General features: G+C 46.7%; 1 protein-coding gene across 1 annotated transcript in view; it reads right to left on the bottom strand.

Moving 5' to 3' along the window:
- TTC24 (tetratricopeptide repeat domain 24) overlaps positions 1-24,000 on the bottom strand; it is a 47,142-nt gene that overhangs the window by 7,169 nt on the left and 15,973 nt on the right. Inside the window, exons 8-11 of the mRNA XM_085872192.1 lie at positions 14,214-14,335; positions 5,478-5,605; positions 4,215-4,397; positions 3,178-3,396 (exon numbers count right to left, since the gene is read on the bottom strand). Coding sequence (XP_085728318.1) covers positions 3,178-3,396; positions 4,215-4,397; positions 5,478-5,605; positions 14,214-14,335 — 652 coding nt within the window. The remainder of the gene's footprint in view (positions 1-3,177; positions 3,397-4,214; positions 4,398-5,477; positions 5,606-14,213; positions 14,336-24,000) is intronic.

The following is a 24,000-nucleotide window of genomic DNA, read 5'->3' as shown; positions in this document are numbered from 1 at the left end:
GAGTAAGTGTATCTGTGTCCAGCCACTAACGGCACCTTTTATGACGTAACAAACAAACAGTGTATATCCGTGTTGTCTGTGTTGCTGTTAGAACATAATCAAATAAATTGCATACGTGTTGGTAGTACAGTACTCAGGGTCAGATCATGCGCACAACTCCCCCTCCCCTTGCGAAGGGAGGGGAGGGGGTATGACTGACGATTTTCACCTGATCTCCACCAAATTTTGCATACTTGTTGGTAGTACCCAGGGTCAGGTCATGGGCACAACCTCCCCCCTCCCCCCACCCCCAACCCCCTGCGAGTGGAGGGATGACTTACAATTTTCGCTCAACCTCAACCAAATTTTGCATACGTGTTGGTAGTACCCAAGATTAGGTAATGGACACAACTCCCCTTCCCTCTACAAGAAGGTGGGGGGAGGGAGAGAGATGACTGACAATTTACATGTACATGTGCCTCATTGCAAGTGGTTTACTGACCACTGCTGCAGACTAGGAGTATTATTAGCCATGGTAGCAAATATATTTGCCCCACCTCCTCCACTAATGCCACCTCCTGAGTGCCCCCAAAAGGAGTGTTTCCAATTAATTTAATGCAGTTTAGCTGAACTACACTGTTTACATTTGCAGTAGCTTTTTGATAAAGTTCTTCTTCTGCTTTCGTAAACAGCACATGCTGTGAGGCGCATCACTGACTGAGAGCATGGCTGTGCTGCTGATGCAATGTCCTCTGTATGTTAGGTCAGGAGTTTGTAATTTGTTCAGGGTGCCAGCAATAGCACGTCCACCAACTAATGCTGCTGATGGGACGCCAAATTTAACATTTATCCGAGGGACGGTACACACATTCATGCCTTGTTCTGCCTGCGAGCTACGAGGATGATAGCTTATAGCTGGGCCAAGATTTGAACCCAGGCTTGACGGCTTTGAAGCAAGCATGCATACCTCTACGTCATCCTGCCAGCCCTTTGATAAAGTAAAACTTAATTTAGCTTTAATATGCAGGGTGTGCCAATAAAAGGTGAACCACTTCAAATGACCTTTGTACTTTTCGTCATTACCTTAATTTTGTTTTGCTTTTCAGGAGTGATCAATTATCTTTGGAGAAGTCATTCAAGCACAACCAAAGTATTCTCCAGAAAAAAATGACGTTTTGTTACGAAGCAAAGAGTAAACATTGCCCAAGTGGTATTTTGAGAATAAATCAATTGCTTCCGTCCAGACGAGGTTCTGCACTGAATATGGAGTGCATCCCAGAAACAAACCAAGCAAGCCAGCCATTTGGAAACTTGTGACAAAGTTCAAAAGTGAAGGGACGATTCTCAACATTAACAATGGAAGGTCCGGTCACCCAAGAAGTGTATGGTGTGAAGGAAACATGGAACGAGTTCATGAGTCAGTCATGCAAAGTCCGAAGAAATCGCATCGACAAAGATCGGCTGAACTGGGTCTCACTCTCAGCGGTATCAGAAGAATAATGAAACAAGATTTAAACCTCTTTCCTCACCACATCACAACAGTCCAGAAATTCACCGATGGGGATAAAGCAGCAGAGTCGCTGTGTATGATGGATGGGGACAAAGCAACAGAAGATGGAGACAAACCCAAACTGGATTGGCGACGTGTGGTTTAGTGACGAGGCACACTCTCACGCAATGGTGCTGTCAATTCACACAACAACATTTTCTGGGGAAGTCAATGCCCAGATGAGGTTGAAGAGAAGTCGCTTAAGGTTCGGAAAGTCACTGACTTTGTGGCTGTCAGCTACAGAGGTGTGTTTGGCCTGTATTGGTTTGAAGACAAAAACAGAAGAACGGTTACCATCGATCAAGAACGATACCGGTCGATTGTCAATGCATTTTATGAAGACTTGAAGCAATCGATGAGCACTGCAGCCCTCCGGTGACAGTGGTTCATGCAAGGTGGTGCCACCCCGCATTCAGCCAATGAAACAAACACCTTTCTGCATCAAAAATTCAGACAACGAGTTCTCAGTTTGCTTATGGAAAATGAATGGTCTCCACACAGCCCCGAGCTCAATCTGCTGGATTTTTTTTTTATTCTGGGGAGCTTGTAAGGAAAACGTCCACAAGGAACACCCCAGATCTGAACCTGATCTGAAGGCAGCAGTTGAGACTTATGTGCAGACAGTAACCATTAAAACTTGTAGAAACGTCATTGAAAACGTCACACTTTGTGTGAATACATGTTGTGTGCGTGGGGGTGCTCTCATCGAACACCTCAACGATAAATGCATTAACGCATAATGAGTTTCATTTCCCCATGATTTGGTTTTCATTTTCCGAGTTAATTTTTTTGTTTTATTAATCAATGTTTTGGTAATGAAGTTTTGAAGTGGTTAACCGTTTATTGACACACCCTGCATAATGCCTTCATGTTAGAAACAAAATTACAGTCTATAGCAGTGTTTCTCAAGGTGGGGCGTGGCAATATTTTGGTGGGGCATGAGGATTCAGAATTAATGAATCAATATATGATCGCTTTCATCGCTTTGCTACGAGTTCCCTTTCTTGGTTGACTCAGCCATTTGTGGTGGATTTATCTGAAGTACCAGAGCAATACCAACAGGAGTTATGCGAGTTGCAACAAGATGAGTCTGTGAAAACTCTTTTCAAGATCAAAGGAACCATGATGTGGCTGTCTGGGGAGAGCGAGAAGAAATACCCAAACTCGACTACTTTGGCAAGGGAAGTATTGATAAATTTTCCATCATCTTATTTAGTCGAATGTGGATTTAGTGTTGTTACCGATTTGCTGCAAGCTAAGAGAAATCGACTGGAAATCACGAAACGTGCTGATTTAAGGCTGAAACTGCCAAAATTGGTTCCTCGAATCAAACAAATCTGCAGCCAGCGTCCAGGGCAGGGCTCCCATTGAAGTGAGTCGCAATTGAATAAAATTTGCAATAAAGTTTTAATAAAGCCTTTTGAATATATATGTAGTATATACTGTAGTGTCTCCAATCATGGTGGGGCATAAGATTTTTTTAAAAATCAAAGTGGGGCGTGGGACAAAAAAGGTTGAGAAACACTGGCCTCTTGTAATGCATCTCATACAGTGAATGTGTGTCATTCCCATGGAATAGGCACAAACTGTATTATCAACCTGGAATTCTAATCCATATAAGGGGAATTTTTGGTGGATAAAACAAATACCTTCTATTTGCATCCTGTTGACCCTCGGCATGCCAATCTTTTCTTGTCATTTGCCTTTGTGCTTCACAATTTCTGGAAAGTTGTGCAGTAGGTTGCAGACAAGAAATGTGTGGCGCTGGACCTTGTTGTCTTGAGGCATGTTCGTTGAGGCATTGAGGGTTATCACCGCATCTTCTGGGTGCAGAATCAGTGTTAATCTGTGATTTGTCATGGCGGTTCCTAAAAAGTGAAAGAAAGATTCTTTACCTGCAAATAAGAGTTCATGCTATGGTAACTGAGACAAACTTTGCTTCAAATCCTTCTTGACTCTTGAGCATGCAGTTAAATAAGGCTGTTAAGCTACATAGATAATGAGCTACTTGGGTTAATTATATCTGACAATATCAACCAAAATCACTGATACACCATCACGTCACTGATACACTGATACACTGATACATACTGGCATCAATTAAAATCACACAAGTTTTCACCTGCATTTTACATCTACAAAAGAGTAGATTTGTTTTATGACTCTACCCTTACTTATGATTCTTCCTAACCTACTGTCTCTTTTATTCTTCCTTCCAAACTCCTTTATTCTGCTTTCTCTTGGCTATGACAAAAAATGGCAGGCGGGGGTTATCAAAAGGTTGTTTTCCCCCCCAACCAGAAAAAAATGTCCTGTGCCAGTGAAACTTTTCTTTATCCAGTCCCTTTTTTATGTTTCATCACCAGCCAATGTCATATATTTTCCGATTTGTGGGTTTGTTGATGCCCACGGTTTAAAAAGATGTTTTAAACTGCCTTATATCCTCCCCAATTCTCTTCCTTTTCTCATATTTATTTTTCTCAATGAAGCCCCCGTGGCAGGTAAAGAACCCCTGTGCCAAATAAATTGGCAGGTAAAGAAATCCAGGGAAGAGCCATAATTAGAGCCTTTCAGTTCACCTCCCAAACCCATCCTACTTTCTGTCATCCTACGCAAATGATATTTACTTGCTGATGGCCCCTAACCCAAACTGAGACGATCGTATTATACAAATGCATAACCCTACCTGGACCAAGCAGATGTGCATGGAGTCGCAATGTCTGAGCTTTCATCATCAGTTGATGATGACCTATCTTGTTGTAAGCGTTGATCTCGAGGCACTTGCAGTGAACGCTCACGTTTTTGTGACATCTGACCTCGCCGGAACAAAACACCTTGCTGCCTCTCATCTCGGTGGTATGCACCATTCCTGCAGTTGAGTCAACACAAACATCCTGTCTTCAGTCAACGACTGTATGTTCAGGTCTCGAAACATTCCTTATTTGTGTTGAAAAAGACCATTTTTGTTTATAGGCTCTAAACACATGCAGACAGGTACACGAGAAAGCAGCAGAGTTGAATTTCACACAAACACAGCTGCTGTGATTGGGGGAAATGAGGTCACTTCCCAGAGCACTCTGGGTGCCAGAGACGTCATATTTATGACTGCTTCTCTCTGCACTCAGTGAAGCAATCGAGCAGGAATTTCCTCCTTGGCATGAATGCCAATCTAAGGGATTGGGACATCTTTGGAAGTATGGGACTCAGATTGCTAATGGGAATTTTGTTCTTTGAAACAACCGACACTGTTTAAAAAACATATTTAATAGTCGGATTTATTCATCGTCTGGTTGTGTTTTCCATCTCAGTTTAATTTCATAAAAACAGCAAACATTCCAAAGTTTATTTTAATGAAGAAAGGAAAAATGTTCATTATAATGTTTCAAGTGAGAGGACGCAGGGGAATTTCAGCAATTACTGACAAGACAAGAAAGGCAAAAGTGACAAATGCTTGTTCCAGCCTCGTTGATTTGATGGTCAGAGCATGCGCTCTGAGTCTGTGAGGTCGGCAGTTCGAACCCCGGCTGAATCATACCAAAGACTTAAAAAGTGCTGCCTCCTTGCTTGATGCTCAGCATTTAAAAGAGTCGGAGCAAGGACAAAATCAGCAAACACTGGCAAATATGGCGCAGACTTGATGGACCTAATGACCTCCTCCTGTGTTGAAGTTCCTTGGAAGGGAACTTGTATTATTATATTATTAATATTGTTATTATTACATTCTCATATGTGTGTTTTAGCAAGAGGAAAGTGTGCAAAAAGATTTTAAAAAAATTCATGATAAGACACACCTGGAGTCCATCAGAGATGCAGAGAGCAATTGAAGCCCCTCATAATTAGAATACAGGTAAGTCCAACTGCCCCTTATCTTTTTTGAGCAGATTATATTATCATGGCTACTGGCCTGTGTTGATTTAATGATTATGTGGCCAAGACTGAAAAATCATACGTGTGATGGTAGGTTGCAGGCCGCATGCTGGCTTGCTTTGGGGATGCGTGCACAAAGCAGCTGAGTCTGTGCTGTAGGGTGTCAGAGAGCTTAGAAACAACTCTTTCCCTTGCAGCTTCAGGTGCTTCCTGATCAAAAACGTATCACAAAACAAAGAGACCAATTGCAATGAGCCACATTCGGCGCATACACATGATTTGAAGAGTTTCAGACATGCTTGTGTTAGGAAGCATGCAGTTTGTAGCAATTCAAGTACTCATCTAATTTATGTGTATGTTAAGGCCCAGTCACACCTTGACGTTTTAGCCAGTGATGGCAACGTATTAAAATTTATGTAAAACGCTGGCTTATGTTGAACTTTTGATGTTTTTATTAATGATTCGGACGTATTCATAGCGACTTGGTCTTATGTATAACGCATTAGTAACGGACACAGAACGTTTCGTTGTGTTATAGATAACTTATACCAACGAATGCTGAACCTGTTGTCGGCCTTCACGACCTATGCCCAACGATAGTCTAACTTATGCATAGCGCGTTGCACGCATCGCCGACGATGTCGTGACGTAGCCTATTAAAAGGCTGACGCACAACGATTCGAATCATAACTGCCGTAGAAATGGAAGTGTCAACATCGCGGTCACACCTTGGCGATCTTGCCAGCGTATGCCGACCTGAGAAAAATGTGTCTAAAACGTTGGGGCACGTCAAATACGGTATGAGTAAGTTTGGTATATGTAAGTAGAACGCTAAAGTACGCTATCATACGTCGTAGTAAGTAGAGTACGTCAAGAAATTTTAAACATGTTCAAAATTTTACGACGTACTTGGCGTATGACACACGTTCCGCATGCGATGGGGATAAGTTGTACACACGATATGCGGACGCTTACACACGTCCACAAATGCTACTTATAAGCTACTCATAAGTCGAAACACGTCGCGGTAATGTCTTTTTTTACGCGAAACTCATTTCTAACTTATGTTTGACGTGCTTTGAACCAATTCTTTACGTAGTCCCAACACACATCGACGTATGTAGACGTATTCCAATGACGTCTTCCGGTCGACAAAAAAAATAAATGAACGTGTTTCTAGGTTACAACTGCCATATAAAGACGTGTTCCCAGCGGTTTTGGGAATTGGTATATAAAAATGGTGCTCATAAAAGGGGAACCCAACAGTGTTTTCGAGTCCTTTTTGAGTCAATGTCCATGTCAGCAGTAACAGTATCAGTATCAGTATCAGTATTAGTATTAGTATTAGTTTGTTCATGTTGGCAGTAGTAGGTGAGTGTGAGGGGGAGGGTGTGGGTTATGATGGATCCTCCTTGCGTCCGCGTGTCCACGGGTAGGAGACATCTTTGCACCATTGTTCGAAGTTCTTCGCGGATCATTTTTTATGGGGCTTTTTCAACAATGAGCTATAGCTTGTTTTTACGATTTAGGTCTATTCATAACGGGTTGGACAAATGCACAATGAACTAATAATGTGCATAGAGCGCTTCGATTACTTATAGATACGGTATACCAACGAATAATTTTCGTGTAGCCGGCGTTCACAAACTATGCCCAACGATAGCCTAACTTATCCATATCGTGCGGCAGTTTATCTTTGCCGGTGACGTGGGGTTTGCTATTCATAAGCTGCCACTCAACGATTTATATGGCTGCATCTCCACTATTGAAAGTAGACGCTTGCGCTCAACAATTGGATTTTTTTTTACACTCAACGACTTTTAAACGGTACCACTCAGCTATTTTCATTGTTTACAATGAACGATTTAAATTGTTGTCACTCGCCTTTGTTTTTTGACGCTGGCGCTCGGAAATTTTAATCGTTTCTATTGAACGTGCTAAATCGCTCAAACTCCACTATTGAAAGTAGACGCTTGCGCTCAACAATTGGATTTTTTTACTCTCAACGACTTTTAAACGGTACCACTCAACTATTTTCATTAAGCCTGGTGTTGGCTTAGTGGTTAGGGTGGTGGCTTGGGATCCCAGGGTCCTGAGTTCAAGCCCCGTTGGCTGCTGAATTAACACCAGGGGGTTGACTCAGCCTGTCATCCTTCTGAGGTCGTCGAAATGAGTACCAGTGTACTGGTCCCGGTGTATGCCCCGGTTAGAATAGGTGTACCATATCCCTGTGTGTCGTAAGAGGCGACCAGGGTTGGCGTCAGGAAGGGCATTTGGCCATAAAACATTGCCTCAAGAAAAAGCCAAATCCCTGCACAGCAGGGAAAAATGGCTGTAAAAACGGTCATTTTTATATATACTCAACTATTTTCATTGTTTGCAATGAACGATTTAAATTTCTGTCACTCGCCTTTGTTTTTTGACGCTGGGGTTTGGAAATTTGAAGCGTTTCTTCTGAACGTGTTAAAACGCTCAAACTCGACTATTTTAAATAGACGCTGCCGATGGACAATTGGAATCATAGCCAAGCTAGACATCGAAGTGTGAACATCCTCGTCATGCCGAAGAAAAGTTTGAAGAATGCTGCAAATAAGTGTCCTGGCCGTGGCCGTGGACGCTGACGCAAGGACGATCCATTATACCGACGTCTTTTAGCCTATGAGTAACTTAAAAGTAAGGACTGTCGACGTGTGGCAACGATCGCGTAATGTGCCAACAACACGTTAATCGTAGGTTAGAAATAAGTTTCGGGTACGCTAAACATTACCTCGGCGTGTCTCAACTTATGATTAACTTACAAGTAGCATGTGTTGACGTCTGTCAACGATCGCAGACCGTGCATACAACTTGTGGCCAGCGTAGCAGAACGTGTGAATCATACGCCGGCATACGTCGTGAAATTTCAAGCATGCAAAAATTTGAGGACAACCGAAAAGTACAACGTTTAAAGCCAGCGTACAACGACGTATGGCAGTGTTTTTCAGCGTGCTCTCAATGTTATCAAAACTTACCCATAACGTATTCAACGTGTGCCAGCGTTTTAGAAAAAAAATTCAAAAATCGGCATACGTTGGCTAAAACGTCAAGGTGTGACTGGGCCTTTAACTCTGAGATTATTATCTCTATAATGTAATATCGAATTTCTCTGGAGTTTTAATGCATCAATTTATCTGCATCTTATGGTGTTCATTCCTGAAATGACATCAGAGGGTAGACAACTTCTGCCATACCTAATATATTGTGGCTCCTGGTTTGGGTCTTTTCAGTAGACTTTAGGCCTGCACAATCCAAATCAGGGCAGTTTCATCATGTGATTTTTTTTATGGAACGGGCTTACTGCCTACGTGATAGAGTTGGGCTTGTCAAAAACTTTCTGTGTTGTGGCACATTGTGATACAGAAGGCTGTATCATGATATATTGTGGGAATTCTGTACAATTCCAACTAGTTGCCCCGCACGTGCAAAGCGAAAACTGGGGTCAAGCAATTGGTTCACTTTGTCTGTCTATCCGTCTGTTTGCACATGTCAGTCTATGACTGAGGAACAACTTAATTTTAATTGAATGTTACATTTTGAACACTGTAGAACACGAATCGGAACATAAGTCGAAACACAAACCTGCAGTTGAGCAATATTTGGCTTTGAATTTGGCTAATTGTACGGAATCTCGTCCCGAGCACATATCTGCACAGAAGAGTAAGGTAATTGTTTTAGTCTGTCTGCCTGTCTGGCAGTCAAACAAAATTGAAAACCATTCCAAACAGGAAACTTACTGTTATCAGGGATGTCATGAAGCACACAAACAACAGGCATGAAGAACTAATGTAACGTGCTGTGCTAAATAAGGTGGTGTAAAATATGGTGCATCAACGGTGGTAAACTTACAAAAAAAAGTATTTTTTTCTGCAGTCTTTAAAACCTTTATTTTATTTCAATTCAATTATAGACTTGAACAATAGAGACACAAATCCCTTTCTTGCCACTTGCAAAAACCACTTCCAAAAACCAAACACTGCGTGCGGTAAGGTGTTCTATGAACTCTCAAGTTCCTTCTGTTGTGTGAGATCTGCACAGATCCTTCTGAGTTTTGCTTCACCTTTGTCCAACTTCTAGCCTGTAGAAAATCCAGTGCTTGGAGTGCTGAGTAACGTTACCTTTTGGGTAAGTAAGGAATGCACAAAAACCGGCAACACACGCACCCTCGATGAGACCCTCCGACAGACATCGTAATCACTACACATGTACATAATTACCCATCCACACTCAAACTACCTAGAAGTCCCACCAATATCTTTGTACCCCTCTATCTCCAATGCTTATAGGCACCGATCTAATTCCAATTTTAAATATCTAGTCTTGCTGCTGCCACTATCTTTCTAGGGAGACCCTTATTTGCATTAACTATGCTCTGACTGAAAGACCCCTGCCTTATTAGTGTCCTAACTCTACTATTTTTTTACTCTCAGGATATGGCCGCTGGTCCTATCACTGTCTATTCTGCTGAAAAACGTTTAATGGGTGGTCGCTGGAGTACCCTTATTGTCGGGTTTTCCGTCTGTGTGTGTGTGTACGTGCGTGTGTGCGCGCGTGTGTGTGTGTGTGTGTGTGTGTGTGTGTGTGTGTGTGTGTGTGTGTGTGTGTGTGTGTGTGTGTGTGTGTGTGTGTGTGTGTGTGTCTGCAACGCGAGGCTCCACAGCACAAACCAGCAAACCGATTTCGATGAAACTTGGCGAACAGGTGCCATATGGGCTGGGAGTGTGCGCATTCGAGTTTTGTTGCTAAGCAACCACCCGTTGCTAGGCAGTGGCCGAAAAACCGCATTTTAAGAACCCAAACGGTATTTTCAATACCTGTCCTACATTTTTGAATGTGGAGAAACGAGACTTCGGAATGAAACACTTCGAGATATTTAGAAAATTTTACTCGAGCCGATTTTTTATTTAGGTTTTATTTTTCAAATGGTAGTCCTTCAAAAATTGGGTGTCTATTTACCGTCATTTTTTTGTTTGTTTGTTTGTTTGTTTGTTTGTTTGTATGTAATGGACAGCTCTGGAGGCCAGAGGAGTCAACCGATTTTGATGAAACTTGACAGGTAGGTTCATACCAGGATCTCGTTGTATTATTTTGAGCACCGTTGCTATGGACACCACTGTTGCCTAGCAACGGGACTTTGAAATTTTATAAAAATCCTAAAAAATTTACTTTTTCGAAAATCAAAAATGGGCTTCAGGCTTTTATGCGCACTATAATCAACCTCTGTCAAAAAATTTCAGCCCGATCCGTCAAAAACTGTATGACTAGTATGCAATTATGTTGCAACCACCCATGTCGCCTACCGGCTTGTACTTATTTTATCTATCCCCTTCATTATCTTAGACATCTAAATCAAACCCCTCGTAATCGCCTCCTTTCTAATGTATAAAGTCCTGTCTCCTTCAGGCACTCCTCATCACTTAGTCTAGCTTGGCCTGGGATCAATATAGTTTCTGTATGCTGAACCCTCTCGATGGCAACTATGACCTTTTTCAGATATGGTGACGAAAACTGCACACAATATTCTAGATGAGGCCTCACTAAATTACTTGAGTGTTCACACTGCCTCTTTTGATTTATAATTAACCCACAATGAATACAACCTATAAAACTATTATCTTTACCTATGGCTACCTGGCACTACCCTGTCTGCTTACTCTCTGAATCAATTACCACCAAGATCCTTCTCCTGTGTCACATGCTTCAAGTCTGCCCTTACATCATGTAATCTCTATTTTCATTATTCCTACCTATTCACAGCATCTTACATTGATGTTAAACTGCATCTGACAATCTTTTGCCCAATCTGTTAAAGAATACAGACTTTCCTGGATCTGATCACCCCACCCTTTCTCAACTATCTACCTTACCTCCAAGCTTTATGTCATCTGCAAACTTGGAAAGCCTACTCCTCACCCCACGATCCAAATCGTTGCTGTAAATAAGGAATAGTATTGGTACTGGTACTGATCCCTGAGGTACCCTACTACTTACATCCTCCCAGCAAGACATCTTCCCACTCACAGCCACTCTTTGCTTACTATCACGAAGCCAGTTTGCAATCCAATTATCTACCTGACCAGCCACTCCACAAACCCTCACCTTCTTGGCTAACAACCTCCGATGTGGTACCTTATCAAATGCCTTATTAAAGTCTAGATCTACTACATCCACTGCATGCACGTCCCTCATCCACCGAATCAGAAACTGCTTCATAGAACTCCAATACATTTGTTAAACAAGACCTCGCTGTAGTAAATCCGTGCTGACTTCCTTTACTTAGTGTGAACTTATTTAAATGGTTCCTCATCCAATCCATAAAGGGCACTGAATTTTTAATATGAAACAAACACAAAACAACAGGTTAATTTCAGCTCTTTTTAACGATAATTAATCGTTCTATGCAGTGAAAGTCAATCATGACGGTGGAAACCTTTGCAACTAGAGAGTTCATAGAACACCTTACCCCACGCAGTCTTGAGAAAAAGGACATGGTAATGGTTTTTCAACTTTTGCTTTGCGTTTCCAAGCATGATCAATATTAGTTTTGTTCTTGAAATTTTAATAACAGGCACGATGGCAACCCTACGATAGGTGCCACCGTATTTGTGTGAATGTCACAGTCACTCTTCCCTGAGGGCATGAGATGGCATGAATATTTTACCCAAGTATTGCTAAACAGAAGGTTTTTGAAAGTGCCAAGAAGGTGATTTGTGTTCTAGAGTATTCAAAAGTATAATTCAATTTAAATAAAATAAAGATTTGGAAGGCTTTCAAAATAAAAAAAACAACAAAAACAATCTTTTTCCAGAAGTTCACCACCTTTGATGCACCATCTTTTCCATCATCTTATTTAACATGTGAAATTAGTTCTTCGTGCCTGTTGTTTGTATCCTTTATCACATCCCCAAAAACAGTAAGTTTCCTTTTTGGAATGATTTTCAATTCTGACTGTCAGACAGGTAGGCAGAGTAAAAATGAATCTCACCTCTCTCTGTGCATACACAATTGGGATGAGATTCCATCGATTTTTTTTTCCCCCATTTTCAGAGCTATAGATCTGCTAAACTGCAGGTTAGTGTTCCGATTCATGTTCCTATTCATGTTCCACACTCTACAGAATTCAAAATATAAAATTCAATTGAAATTAAGTAGTTCCTCGATCACAAACTGACGTCTGTAGACAGACAGACAAAGTGAACCAATTGCTTAACCCGCTTCACATGTGTGGGGTAATAAAACATCAGACGTTCCTACATCAAATCCTTCCTCTTCTCTGATGAATTTGTTTTCCGATCATCAATTTGGATTCAGACCAGGTCACCATCCCCTGGATATGCTGCTTATGCTTTCTCAACAATGGATGGAGGTCCTCAATGCCAGACATGAAATGAGAGCCATATCCCGAGACATATCACGTGCTTTCGATATGGTCTGGCACCCTGCCCTGCTCACCAAACTCTCTTCCTGTGGTATCCAAGGCCATCTCCACTCATGGCTCGCAGGCTTCCTCTCCTGTCGCAGTCAACGTGTGGCCCTAAATGGAGTTCTTTCATCCCCTCTTCCTGTCCAGGCTGGAGTTCCTCAAGGCAGCGTTCTGGGCCCTGTTCTTTTTCTGGTTTTCATCAATGATCTCTCCGACTCTCTGGAAAATCCTATTTATCTCTTTGCTGATGAATCCATCCTCTGCTGTACCATCTGTCATCCCTCAGACCGGCAAGCAGCAGCCTCTTCAAGCTCTGCATATCTGGATAAAATCACAAACTGGTCCAACACATGGAACATGTCGTTCAATCCTGACAAATCTCACACTCTCACCATGTCTCTTCGAAAGGACTGTTTAACCCCCCACCTCCACCCCCCACCCCCACCTACTTTCTCAACAATCCTCTTGAAGAAGTCCTTTCATTCAAGCTTTTGTGTCTCACTATGTGCCATGTTCTCTCCTCGGAAAGTTACATTTCCAAGCTGGCCTCCAAAGTCAGGCACCGACTGGGCATCCTCCATCGTGCAAAGTCCTTCCTTGGCACACCTGACCACCTGACCACACACAAAGCTTTCATCCACAGCCTGATGGAGTACTGCTCTCCCCTCTGGCTGGTGCTTCCACCTTTCTCGGCTTCACGCTGTGGAAACAAAGGCTTTTAGGATCATTGGTATCTCCCACAATGAAGCTGAGTCTTTGGGTCTCCCACCGCAGGGAGGTCAGTGATCTTTCTGTCTTTTACTGTCTCCTCCCCTGCATCGCCCCCCCTTGCTCTGTCTGTGATCCGTCCCTCCCATATTTCCGCAGGAGGTTCAAGGTCTGCCAACAAGCCCCTTCTGGTGAAACTACCAAAATCAAGAATCACTGCTCATCTTCACTCTTTCATTCCTTTTTTCCCCACCTTTGGAACAAATTCCCATACTCTCTTCAATCCCACTCTTCCCTCCATGTCTTCAAAACATCTGTTCACCACCATCTCTTATCTTCCCCCATCCAAAACAATGACCTTTTGTATCCCTGTGAATCCACCCTCAGCCCACTTCCTTCAAATTCCCTGCTTCCCTTCCTGAAAGTCCCTATAGTATCCATCTTGTTTACCTCGTGTACCCTGCCCCATCCATCTCCCTTCCTCAGATCTCCTGATGTCACTGTTCCCCACTGTTTTGTGCTTCCCTCTCCAACCTCTCATGTCTCCTGCTTTCTTCGTTATATGTTCTGTGTGTTAGCTCTTATATGAGCCTCGATATTGAATACAAAAATAAAAGGTGCGTAAGAACTTATATCTACTTGTACGGGTACCTGGCAGCGAGCAAGTAGAGCTAGCGTCTGCTTGTAGTTCTGCACAGCAGCCTCCATCTCTCCAAGCTTGAATTTGGCTGCAGCCAACCCTTCACTGGCCTGCCATTGGCCTTGGACATCACCTGATAGTGAACAACATTGATTGAGTAAGAAAAAATATTTTGTGAGCACTATATTACCAAAATAATTGGGACACAAAAAAAATATGCAAATAGATGTTTTATAAAGCTTTATTTGATGTCCAAAGTTGATAAAGATATTGATAAAGTTGGCTTGCCTTTTCTATTTCAAAAATTTGCATAATCTGTTGCCTTCCATTTTATAAGGATATTATCCACAACAGCCTTGGGAAGGTCCATTCTAATGGAATGGCACAAACCTCTGGAACCCATTGACCATTCCTCGTTGTCGGTCCGTTAGCTCTATAACTCATAGCATCTTACAAGGATGTACAACAAAACATAGACAGAGCATATACATATATATATATATATATATATATATATATATATATATATATGTATACATAAATGTACACATGATAGATTGCATATTTCAGAAGGCACGTAAGATGTCGGTCATTAGAACCTTGCAGTGTTCGTTTGAGAAACACTCGGGTTATCCCAAAGACCCACTTGGAATTCCTGGGTTGAGTAAGGAATTATTCACGCTAACCCTATTAATTTTTTTTCAACAATTAATTCCTGTGTTGGGAAAAAATTATATATATATATATATATATATATATATATATATATATATATATATATATATATATATATATATATATATATATATCACTAAAACTCGTATCTTGGATGTATGTATGTATGTTCCCGAAATACAGCCAAAACAGTACACGGTAGCGCAAACATTTATTGCCACCTTACTCAGCATTCTCCTGCGGTGTGCAGTATTAAGATTCGTTCAAATCGAGCAACAAAAAAAATTATTAAAAAATCAATTCGCAATTCAGTCAAGTACTCTTCGGAAGTATTTGATCAATGCAAACAACCTCAGCGGTATCGTTCGCTGGAGCTATCTACTTCTTTTTATTTTTTATATTTTGAAATGATTTTTTTATCAACCACTGTCACAACGGGAACCCAATGGGGTCACACACAGGTCGTCTAGTCGTATATATTGTGACGTCCACGGGACTTGAACAGTCCCGCCAACGTAGAATGAGCCGAAATGATGGAGGCGGTTTATTTATTTATAACCCAAAGATGGCGGTTCTAATCGCTCTACCGCAAACGGGACGAGGAAGGTGGCACGAGTCACTTTTCGCTGAGTTGATGATGTTTATTCGTTTTTATTATTACCAGAAATAACAAGACTCGGCAAGAAAAGGGATCCGGGGCGATTCGACGGGATGGTGTGGGATCGGGCGTGGGGAAAAACACAGACAATTCCAATGAATATACAGATCTCAATCCCTCTAAGGCGCCAAGCACACACACACACACAAAACGTAGCTATTTCTGGTGGTCAGGCTGGACCGTGGTGTGGACGCAACTGTCCCTGGATCGGCGTCGGACGAGCTGGCCTTGCTCTCGTCAGGGGGGCAGGAGAAACCGTGGTGCTGTCGACCTCCTGGTCTTGGCCCAAGTCCGCTCACAGCCGCCAGGGAACCAGTTCTGGCGCCAAGTTGCGAGCAGGAGAGGGAGGCAGGTCCACCCGCCGTTCGACCCCGTACTCCGAGTCAGCAGAACCCCAGAGCCAACCAAGGTGAGGCACGAGGCTCAGCAAGGCTCCAAGACACGATCAAGAACACGATCGAATCAGCACAACAACAAGGATGCTCCCCGCGCAACAGCTTCCCCACCAAAAAAAACACGATCTTTTGGTTGTAATCTTCTTCCTCTTCTTTTTTGACCCCGAACAGAACCTTTTTATCCTCCTGTCCTCGTCACTTCCAATCGAGCCGTTTATTGGCCCACTGCCGTCGCCTTCTGCCAATCGTGATCACGGGGCGGAGCCATCCGCTGCACTGTCCTGTGACGTCACGGCCAGCCTCCAGAGAATACCAAAAGGGGTTTACGCAGACACACTTACCCTATCCCGTGTCCCTATCTAATTACGTGACAATTATCATTCCCCCCCTTGAAGAAATGAACATTTACTAGGCAACTTATCACCACTGAATTGCTACTTATTACATCGAGATCCTGGTAAACTCGAACAGCATGGCATACCTAATTAAACATCCTAATTACCCTTTGAATGCATACCCCCCCCCCCTCAAACGTAACAATATATATATATATATATATATATATATATATTGTTGTGGTTACCAGATTCGCAAACCACCATTCAGGTCCCTTAGGTGAGGTATCTCGGTAAGTGCATGTGTAGTTAGGCCCAAACCCGTTGTCTAGTGGGAATACATGTCATTTATACGTGCTGCGACTCTTCAGGATAGCCGTTTTTCTTTTACTATCTTTATTTTGGACCAACCGCCATGATCACAACCACAACATCAACCACCGACCACAACCACCGCTTCACCACAACCACCGCTTCACCACAACCGCCACGACCTTCACGCACACCTCACAACCGTAGCATCGCCGCCGTTCTTGCCCCGCTGTGGGTGCCGGTGTTGGACTCATGCAGGACGCGCGTCGAACAGCGTGTACAAAACCACGGATTTTCTGCTTCAAAAACGGATCGAAAACGACACACGCCCACTTTTTGCCGTCCAATCGGTGAGCGAGGGGCGAATTGGCCCCGCCCCCAGGGCGATCGATATATGCAAATTTGTGGATCAAAAAGCCTTCACGCCCACTTTTTCTCGGGCCAATGGGGAGCGAGGTGAAAGGTCAAAGGGAGGGGGTCAAAGGCGAAGTTACGGGGGGGATAAAAGGACGGTGTTCGTCAGTCAAAGGAGTAGTAAAGGTCGGAACGAGGCGAAGGAGTCGGAACAGAGAGTCAAGACTTCGCGGGCGGTGGAGCTGCTCGTCGTGTGCGTTGAAGTCGGAACGGAGGGGACGAGCTGTGGAGAGGCGGCGAGGGCGGACGAGGGGGTGCTCGCGTCGTGCAAGGAGCTGCGCGCCCCTGGGAGGCCGGCAGCGCGACCTGGCCGAGGTGGAGACGCACACCAGGGATAGTAAAGATCCTCAATACCCCGAGCATCAGCAACCCCCTCCTGTTTCCCCCTGCGCTGAGATAGTGCGACCAAGGGGGCCCCGTTCCCACCCCCTGCCAGGCACTGTCCACGAGGCCCGCGGGTTGCGGGGCCATCGCCGCTCCGCGTCTCATCACCAGACGGGTAGGCCCGACCAGGTCTCGGCCCCAGGCCTACCTCATTCTTGAGGGTATTTCTTTTCCTTGGTTTTGGGTATGTGTTGTCGGCGCCGTCTGTGAAGTAGAATTGTATAAGTGTTGCCGTGTGCTCGGTAGTCGGAATTAGCTCTGCACTGTGTTTTCACTTTTATGTTTGCTTTTTGTGTAAATGGAATTGTGTTTTCTTTTTTGTGTGCATTTGGTGGAATTGTATTTGTGTGCTTTCCGTTCGTCGCGAATAAATGTGCTTTATTGTTGAACTGTTTCCCGCTTCGCTTCGTCTTTTTCCTCCATTGAATCCCCATCTTGCTTCACGTAAAGGGTTAGTAGTGGGCTGAATACGCCCGATAATTAATCGAACCGTCGAGGTCGACGATAACACCGCTCGGTTATTCTGATAGTACGGAACGGGTCGCTTAAGTGGCCCGTGTCCGAAGTCGACCTGCGGCGAGGTGCGATCGCCCGGTCTACCCTCCGCGTGGGTACTTAGGTAGTTCGAATTTGGCGAGCAACCCTATCCCACGCGGGGGCTGATTGGCTCGATCGCGGTGAGACCGAAAGGTCCACCCGTGACTGGTTCCCGGCGTTAGTCCGAGAGGGTCACGACTGGATTGTCCGTCCGGTGGGCGACGTGCCGCGATTCGAGTTACGTGGCCGTTCGCACGCCGGCGGGCGCGAAGACCGCAACACTGGTGTCAGGTCGTGCGATACAAATTCATCGCCCTCCTCGCGGCACTGGTATCGGAGAACAGGAAAACGGGCTCTCCTGTCTCCGGCTAAATTTACGGGAATCGGTCCAGGGGTGAGAGAAGCGACCCCCGATTCCCTCCAAATTACGAGCGATTCAAATTAACCCTTCACGAGAAGCAAGATGGCGTCTCAAGGCGAGCGGGAGCCGGGGGTATTAGAAATGTATATGTGTAATAATGTAGAGTCCATGGTCCAGGATGGAATCCCCGAGCAGGAAATGTTGATTGTGCAGGAACACGGACTCGCCCAACTGAACCCAAGGCCCGAGGTGGGTGCGGCAGCGGCCGCGGTGTATGACACCTCCCCCCCCCTCTCCACCAAGACCCTTCCCCAACCCTTGCCGAAACGGCTCAGCTGAGTGCATCCAACATGGCCCAGCTATGCGCCATGCTGGCGGCAATGAACAAACAAATGAATGAAGTGAAAACGACGATGGATACAAATACAAATGAAATAAAAAACGAAATGAAAGGCATGAACGAAAAGATGGATGCGAATACACAAAAAATGGATGAAAAGATGGATACAAATACAAATGAAGTGAAAACGACGATGGATGCGAATACACAGCAAATAAACGGAATGGGCAAGCAAATGAAAAAAGAAATGAAAGAGCTACGGGGTGAGACGCAGAACATGGGCCGATGCCTGCAGGCGGGCATGAAGGCCGTGACCAGGGAGATAAAAATGGCGACTCCACGTGTGGGAGCAAACGAGCTGGGTGGGGGTGCAACGGCTGACAGGCCCGCGGTGGAGGCGGGTGAAAAAATAATTCGTGGAACGTGTTGGGCGAGGGTCGTGACGATGACCGAAAGGGAAAAATTAAATGGGGAGACCAAAACGTGTGAGACGAGACACGAGGTGACGACAACAGAAATAATAGTTGAGACAAGGGAGGTAAAGGGTGAAGAGTTGGCAGAGACACGGGAGATGGGAACGATAGAGCGAAGACTACACGATGAAGACGGGGTAAGTGACGCACACACACACACGGAGGTAGTGGAGGACAATGGGGGTGAGCTGGCGGACTGGGTAGAGACCCAGTGCGAGCACCTGGATGGCCTCCTCCAGGAACGAGGGGAGGGAGAATGCCCCCTTGAGGTGAGTCACGACCAGGTGAGTTCGGTCGTGCTTTGCGAGGTTGAGGGGACGAGTGCTGTGGACAGGTGCACTGAGAGCTTGGGGGGTATAGAGGCCCCGGAGACCCTTGTGGGGACACGAATCCCCAGTGTGGTTGTCCCTGTGTGTGTGGTGCAAGGTGTGAGTGCGTCCCCGTGTGTGGAAGCGACCCCGTGTGTGAGTGGTGTGGTGGCGATGGTGCCGGAGTGCGTGCTTCCCAGCACGCCGTGTGTGGATGAGGCACCGTGTGTGAGAGAGGCCGTGTGTGTGGATGAAACGGCCAGTATGAATGAGGCACCACGTGTGAGTGGTGTGGTGGCGATGTTGCCGGAGTACGTGCTTCCCAGCACACCGTGTGTGGATGAGGCACGGAGTGCGAGTGAGGCACCGCGGGTGAGTGCCCCCGCACGCGTGAGTGAACGGCCGTGTGCAAGGTCGCTGTGTGCCAGGGAGACCGTGTGTGTGAGAGAGCGGTATGAGAGGGAGATGTCGGTTGGCATGCGGGAGCACGCAGCCGCGTCTCCCGGTGTGAATGTGATGGTGTGGACTGTGTGCGTCGTAACACGCAGGTGTGCGTGGGTGGAATGGAGACGACGACGGCGACAGAGGAGAGAAAGCCGAGTAGCGGCTGTAGTTGTTTCGAGGACCGTGCCGGGTTCACCCAGCAGTGAGCACGCGGTTCGTGCTGTGCAACGCACGAGACCGCCACGTGCTCGCTTGCGAGAGAAGTCCCGGTCCGGAAACGCACGCGGTGGATTTGCCGATCCCGCGGACGGACAAAGTTTAGGCAGGTAAATGGATTTGGACCGGACGGGTTCTCCACGCGATCGTGTGTGTTCAGCTCCAACGGGCAAAGCACATGTGTTCGCGTGGGAAACCCCTCGAGACGTGGGGCTTGTGTTTTTTTTTTTTGCGCACGGTGACGTCATGGCTGCACGTGTGGTTGGAATCCGGCAGGAGGGGTATCTCTGCCGGATGGCACCGTCCAAGGAGGGACGAGGAACACGTGCAGCTGCATGACGTCACGGACAGGTGCAAAGTGCGCGAGCTCTGAGTTGCCGCGCAGGTGCTGCGCATGGAAAAAAAAAAAAAAAGGAAAGGCAAGCCTCACTTTCGGGTGTACAGGATTCCTGGGCAAGGGGTGAAAGACCCCCTTACCTGGGCACAGGATGGAAACTAGTTAGGGGGAAGGGTTAGCTTAGTTAGACCGACTTCATGGGGCAGGGGTAAGTCCTCATGGAGTCCGTGGAATGGATTAGTTAGAGGGATTGTAGCCAGATTTAGGTTGGGAAATAAAATGATTGATTTGGAGACAGTGACAGACTTGTGGATGTGTAGTGGGGACGTAGCTTAGCTACGTAGGTTAAAAGGAACGTGCTATAGTGTAAGGGACGACGTGGGAGCACGAGTTAGTTAGGGGATGTAGTTAGAAGGATGGCAGAGTTCAGTGGTGTGTGTGTTGAAGAGTTGGTGAGTTGTGAGGTGAGTACTTGTTGAGTGAGTGAGGCCAGCGGGTCTGTGTGAGTGGAGTGAATGGGGAATGCATGGTGCGATGAGTGATTGGGGGGAGGAGTGACTCCCGCCCAAGGGACCCCGGGGTCAGTGTAGATTGAGTTAGCTGGGTTAGTCAAATTGAAAAATGGAGGTCGTTTTGTTGTTGGTGGGAAAGTAGGCTCGAGACCCATTTGGAGGGGTGCAGGAGCCCTGTTGACGGGCTTGGGAGCGTGGCTGCGAAAGGTGAGTATCGCTGAGTGGGTACCCCGGGCACCAGGCTAGTCGGCCGCGGTAGGCCAAGGGCCCATGGGGGGCCGGGATAGAGTAGTGGGCACGGGTGCGCCTGCTTGGTTTGGTGCGGGGGCCCGGGGCGCCATTAGCCGCGTGGGCAGTGCAGTGGGCACGGGTGACCCTCGGAAAGGGGCCTGGGAAGCCAGCCTGCCACGTGTGCGTTTCAGGGGAGGTGCCATGGGGGGCACTCCCCGGTGTTAGGGAGCTGGTAGGCTCGGAGGCAGTGTAGTGCCCGGGGGTGCCATAGCGGGAGAATCGGCAGAGGGTCGTGCCTGCCAAAGTGAGCCACGTGTCCCAGCCAGGAGACCGTGTGAGGGCACGGAGAGAAAATTGGGGGGCGAGGCCCGAAATTGTAAGGACACCAACACAGGCGACGGGAATCTGGGTTGTTAGAACCAATAGTTTAAGCGAGAGGCGCTTGTTGAAAGCCCCGGGGTAGTTTAGCAGTTAAATGGTTAGGGTAGATTAGGAGATGTACCCCTCCGCACCATCCATCCCCTCGCTGTCGTTGTGGGCCGCTGGACCCACTTTGGGTTAGATCGCCGAACTCTGGGGAGGCCATTCTGAGGCTTCGTTGGGCCTCGACACAGGACGTTAGCTCTCCCTTACTCCCCTCCGGGAAGGGAACGTAGGGGTTGGGAGTAGGCTAGGTGACAGGATAGGTTAGCCGAACAAGGACGATAAAGGGGGTTAGGGGACGATTTATAGTGGGGAAGTAAAAATAAAAACAACAAAAAAATAAGTTGGGGCTAAATTGGAGTTTGACAAATTAAGGGAGTGGGTATGTACAGTGACAGGCAAAGGCGATAGGTTGGGAGGGAGACAGGTAGGTAGGTCCGAGCCCGCCTTCCAAGTGGCCAGCACCACCGCACTCCCTCCACCAACCTCCACTGAACGGCAAAGGCTAGCCAACTCCATCGGCTGGCCGTGTTTTTCTTCAAGGCGGAGGCCGGCCAACTTCATCGGCAGCTGTTGTTTTGCTGCAAGGCCTGTGCCGGCCAGATCATCTGCAGCTGTGGTGCTTCAAGGCCTGTTCCGGCCAGTTCGTCTGCCGGCTGTGTTTGCCTGCAGCGGCCTCCTTCTTCTGCGAACTGTGTTTGCCTGATCACCTTTGCCATGCCATGCCCACTGCCCATGTTCACCAGCCCCGTTCAATTTTTGCTTTGCCCCCCCCCCCCTGTTCATTGCCATGTGCGCCAGGATCCGCAAGGCAACAGTTTGCAAGCTGCAAGAACTGCCCTGTTGGCAGCTACAACACGGGCCTGCAGTGGCGGCCCGTGCACCGTGTTTGTGTTCATCCATCCATTCGTTGTGCTCATTGCGTGTGCCACTTGAGCTGGCACGGAGACTGCGTTTGTGCAGCCCATGCACCGTTGTGGTTCACTGCGTTCAGTTCAAAAGGGAAGGCCTTGGACTGCGTGTGAGCAGCCAGCCACGTTCCCTGTCACCTGCATTGTTTGAGTCAGAGACTGCATGTGGGCAGCCTGGCTCCCTGCTAACTGCTTTCTTTTGCAGAGTTCAATGATCCTGGGCCATGGTTTAGTGTAAAATTTGTAAGTTAAGGTTAAGATGTACTGTACATATGAGTGCGCCCCCGGCATGTATGTCTTAGCGCCGGCAATTTTATTTAAGTCGTCCGTGTGAGTGAGTTTGTTTAGGTAGTTACGCAGCCCTCAGGTTATTTATTTTGGGGACACGAATACCATGAATGTCGCACTCAGGGATCCGTAGGTAAAATGTACTAGGGGAAAACTACACATGATGGCACACGAAAATTTGACGACTCGGGACGAGTCTGTAAAAAGGGAAGGGGGTAGTGTTGTGGTTACCAGATTCGCAAACCACCATTCAGGTCCCTTAGGTGAGGTATCTCGGTAAGTGCATGTGTAGTTAGGCCCAAACCCGTTGTCTAGTGGGAATACATGTCATTTATACGTGCTGCGACTCTTCAGGATAGCCGTTTTTCTTTTACTATCTTTATTTTGGACCAACCGCCATGATCACAACCACAACATCAACCACCGACCACAACCACCGCTTCACCACAACCACCGCTTCACCACAACCGCCACGACCTTCACGCACACCTCACAACCGTAGCATCGCCGCCGTTCTTGCCCCGCTGTGGGTGCCGGTGTTGGACTCATGCAGGACGCGCGTCGAACAGCGTGTACAAAACCACGGATTTTCTGCTTCAAAAACGGATCGAAAACGACACACGCCCACTTTTTGCCGTCCAATCGGTGAGCGAGGGGCGACTGGCCCCGCCCCAGGGCGATCGATATATGCAAATTTGTGGATCAAAAAGCCTTCACGCCCACTTTTTCTCGGGCCAATGGGGAGCGAGGTGAAAGGTCAAAGGGAGGGGGTCAAAGGCGAAGTTACGGGGGGGATAAAAGGACGGTGTTCGTCAGTCAAAGGAGTAGTAAAGGTCGGAACGAGGCGAAGGAGTCGGAACAGAGAGTCAAGACTTCGCGGGCGGTGGAGCTGCTCGTCGTGTGCGTTGAAGTCGGAACGGAGGGGACGAGCTGTGGAGAGGCGGCGAGGGCGGACGAGGGGGTGCTCGCGTCGTGCAAGGAGCTGCGCGCCCCTGGGAGGCCGGCAGCGCGACCTGGCCGAGGTGGAGACGCACACCAGGGATAGTAAAGATCCTCAATACCCCGAGCATCAGCAACCCCCTCCTGTTTCCCCCCGCGCTGAGATAGTGCGACCAAGGGGGCCCCGTTCCCACCCCCTGCCAGGCACTGTCCACGAGGCCCGCGGGTTGCGGGGCCATCGCCGCTCCGCGTCTCATCACCAGACGGGTAGGCCCGACCAGGTCTCGGCCCCAGGCCTACCTCAT

This window comes from Eptatretus burgeri, chromosome 3 (genome assembly GCF_056783735.1).
Source record: "Eptatretus burgeri isolate ZD-2024b chromosome 3, Ebu_testis_v1, whole genome shotgun sequence".
NCBI lineage: Eukaryota > Metazoa > Chordata > Myxini > Myxiniformes > Myxinidae > Eptatretus > Eptatretus burgeri.
The sequence above is the reverse complement of the archived record's forward strand: the minus strand, read 5'-3'. Positions and strand labels throughout refer to the sequence as shown.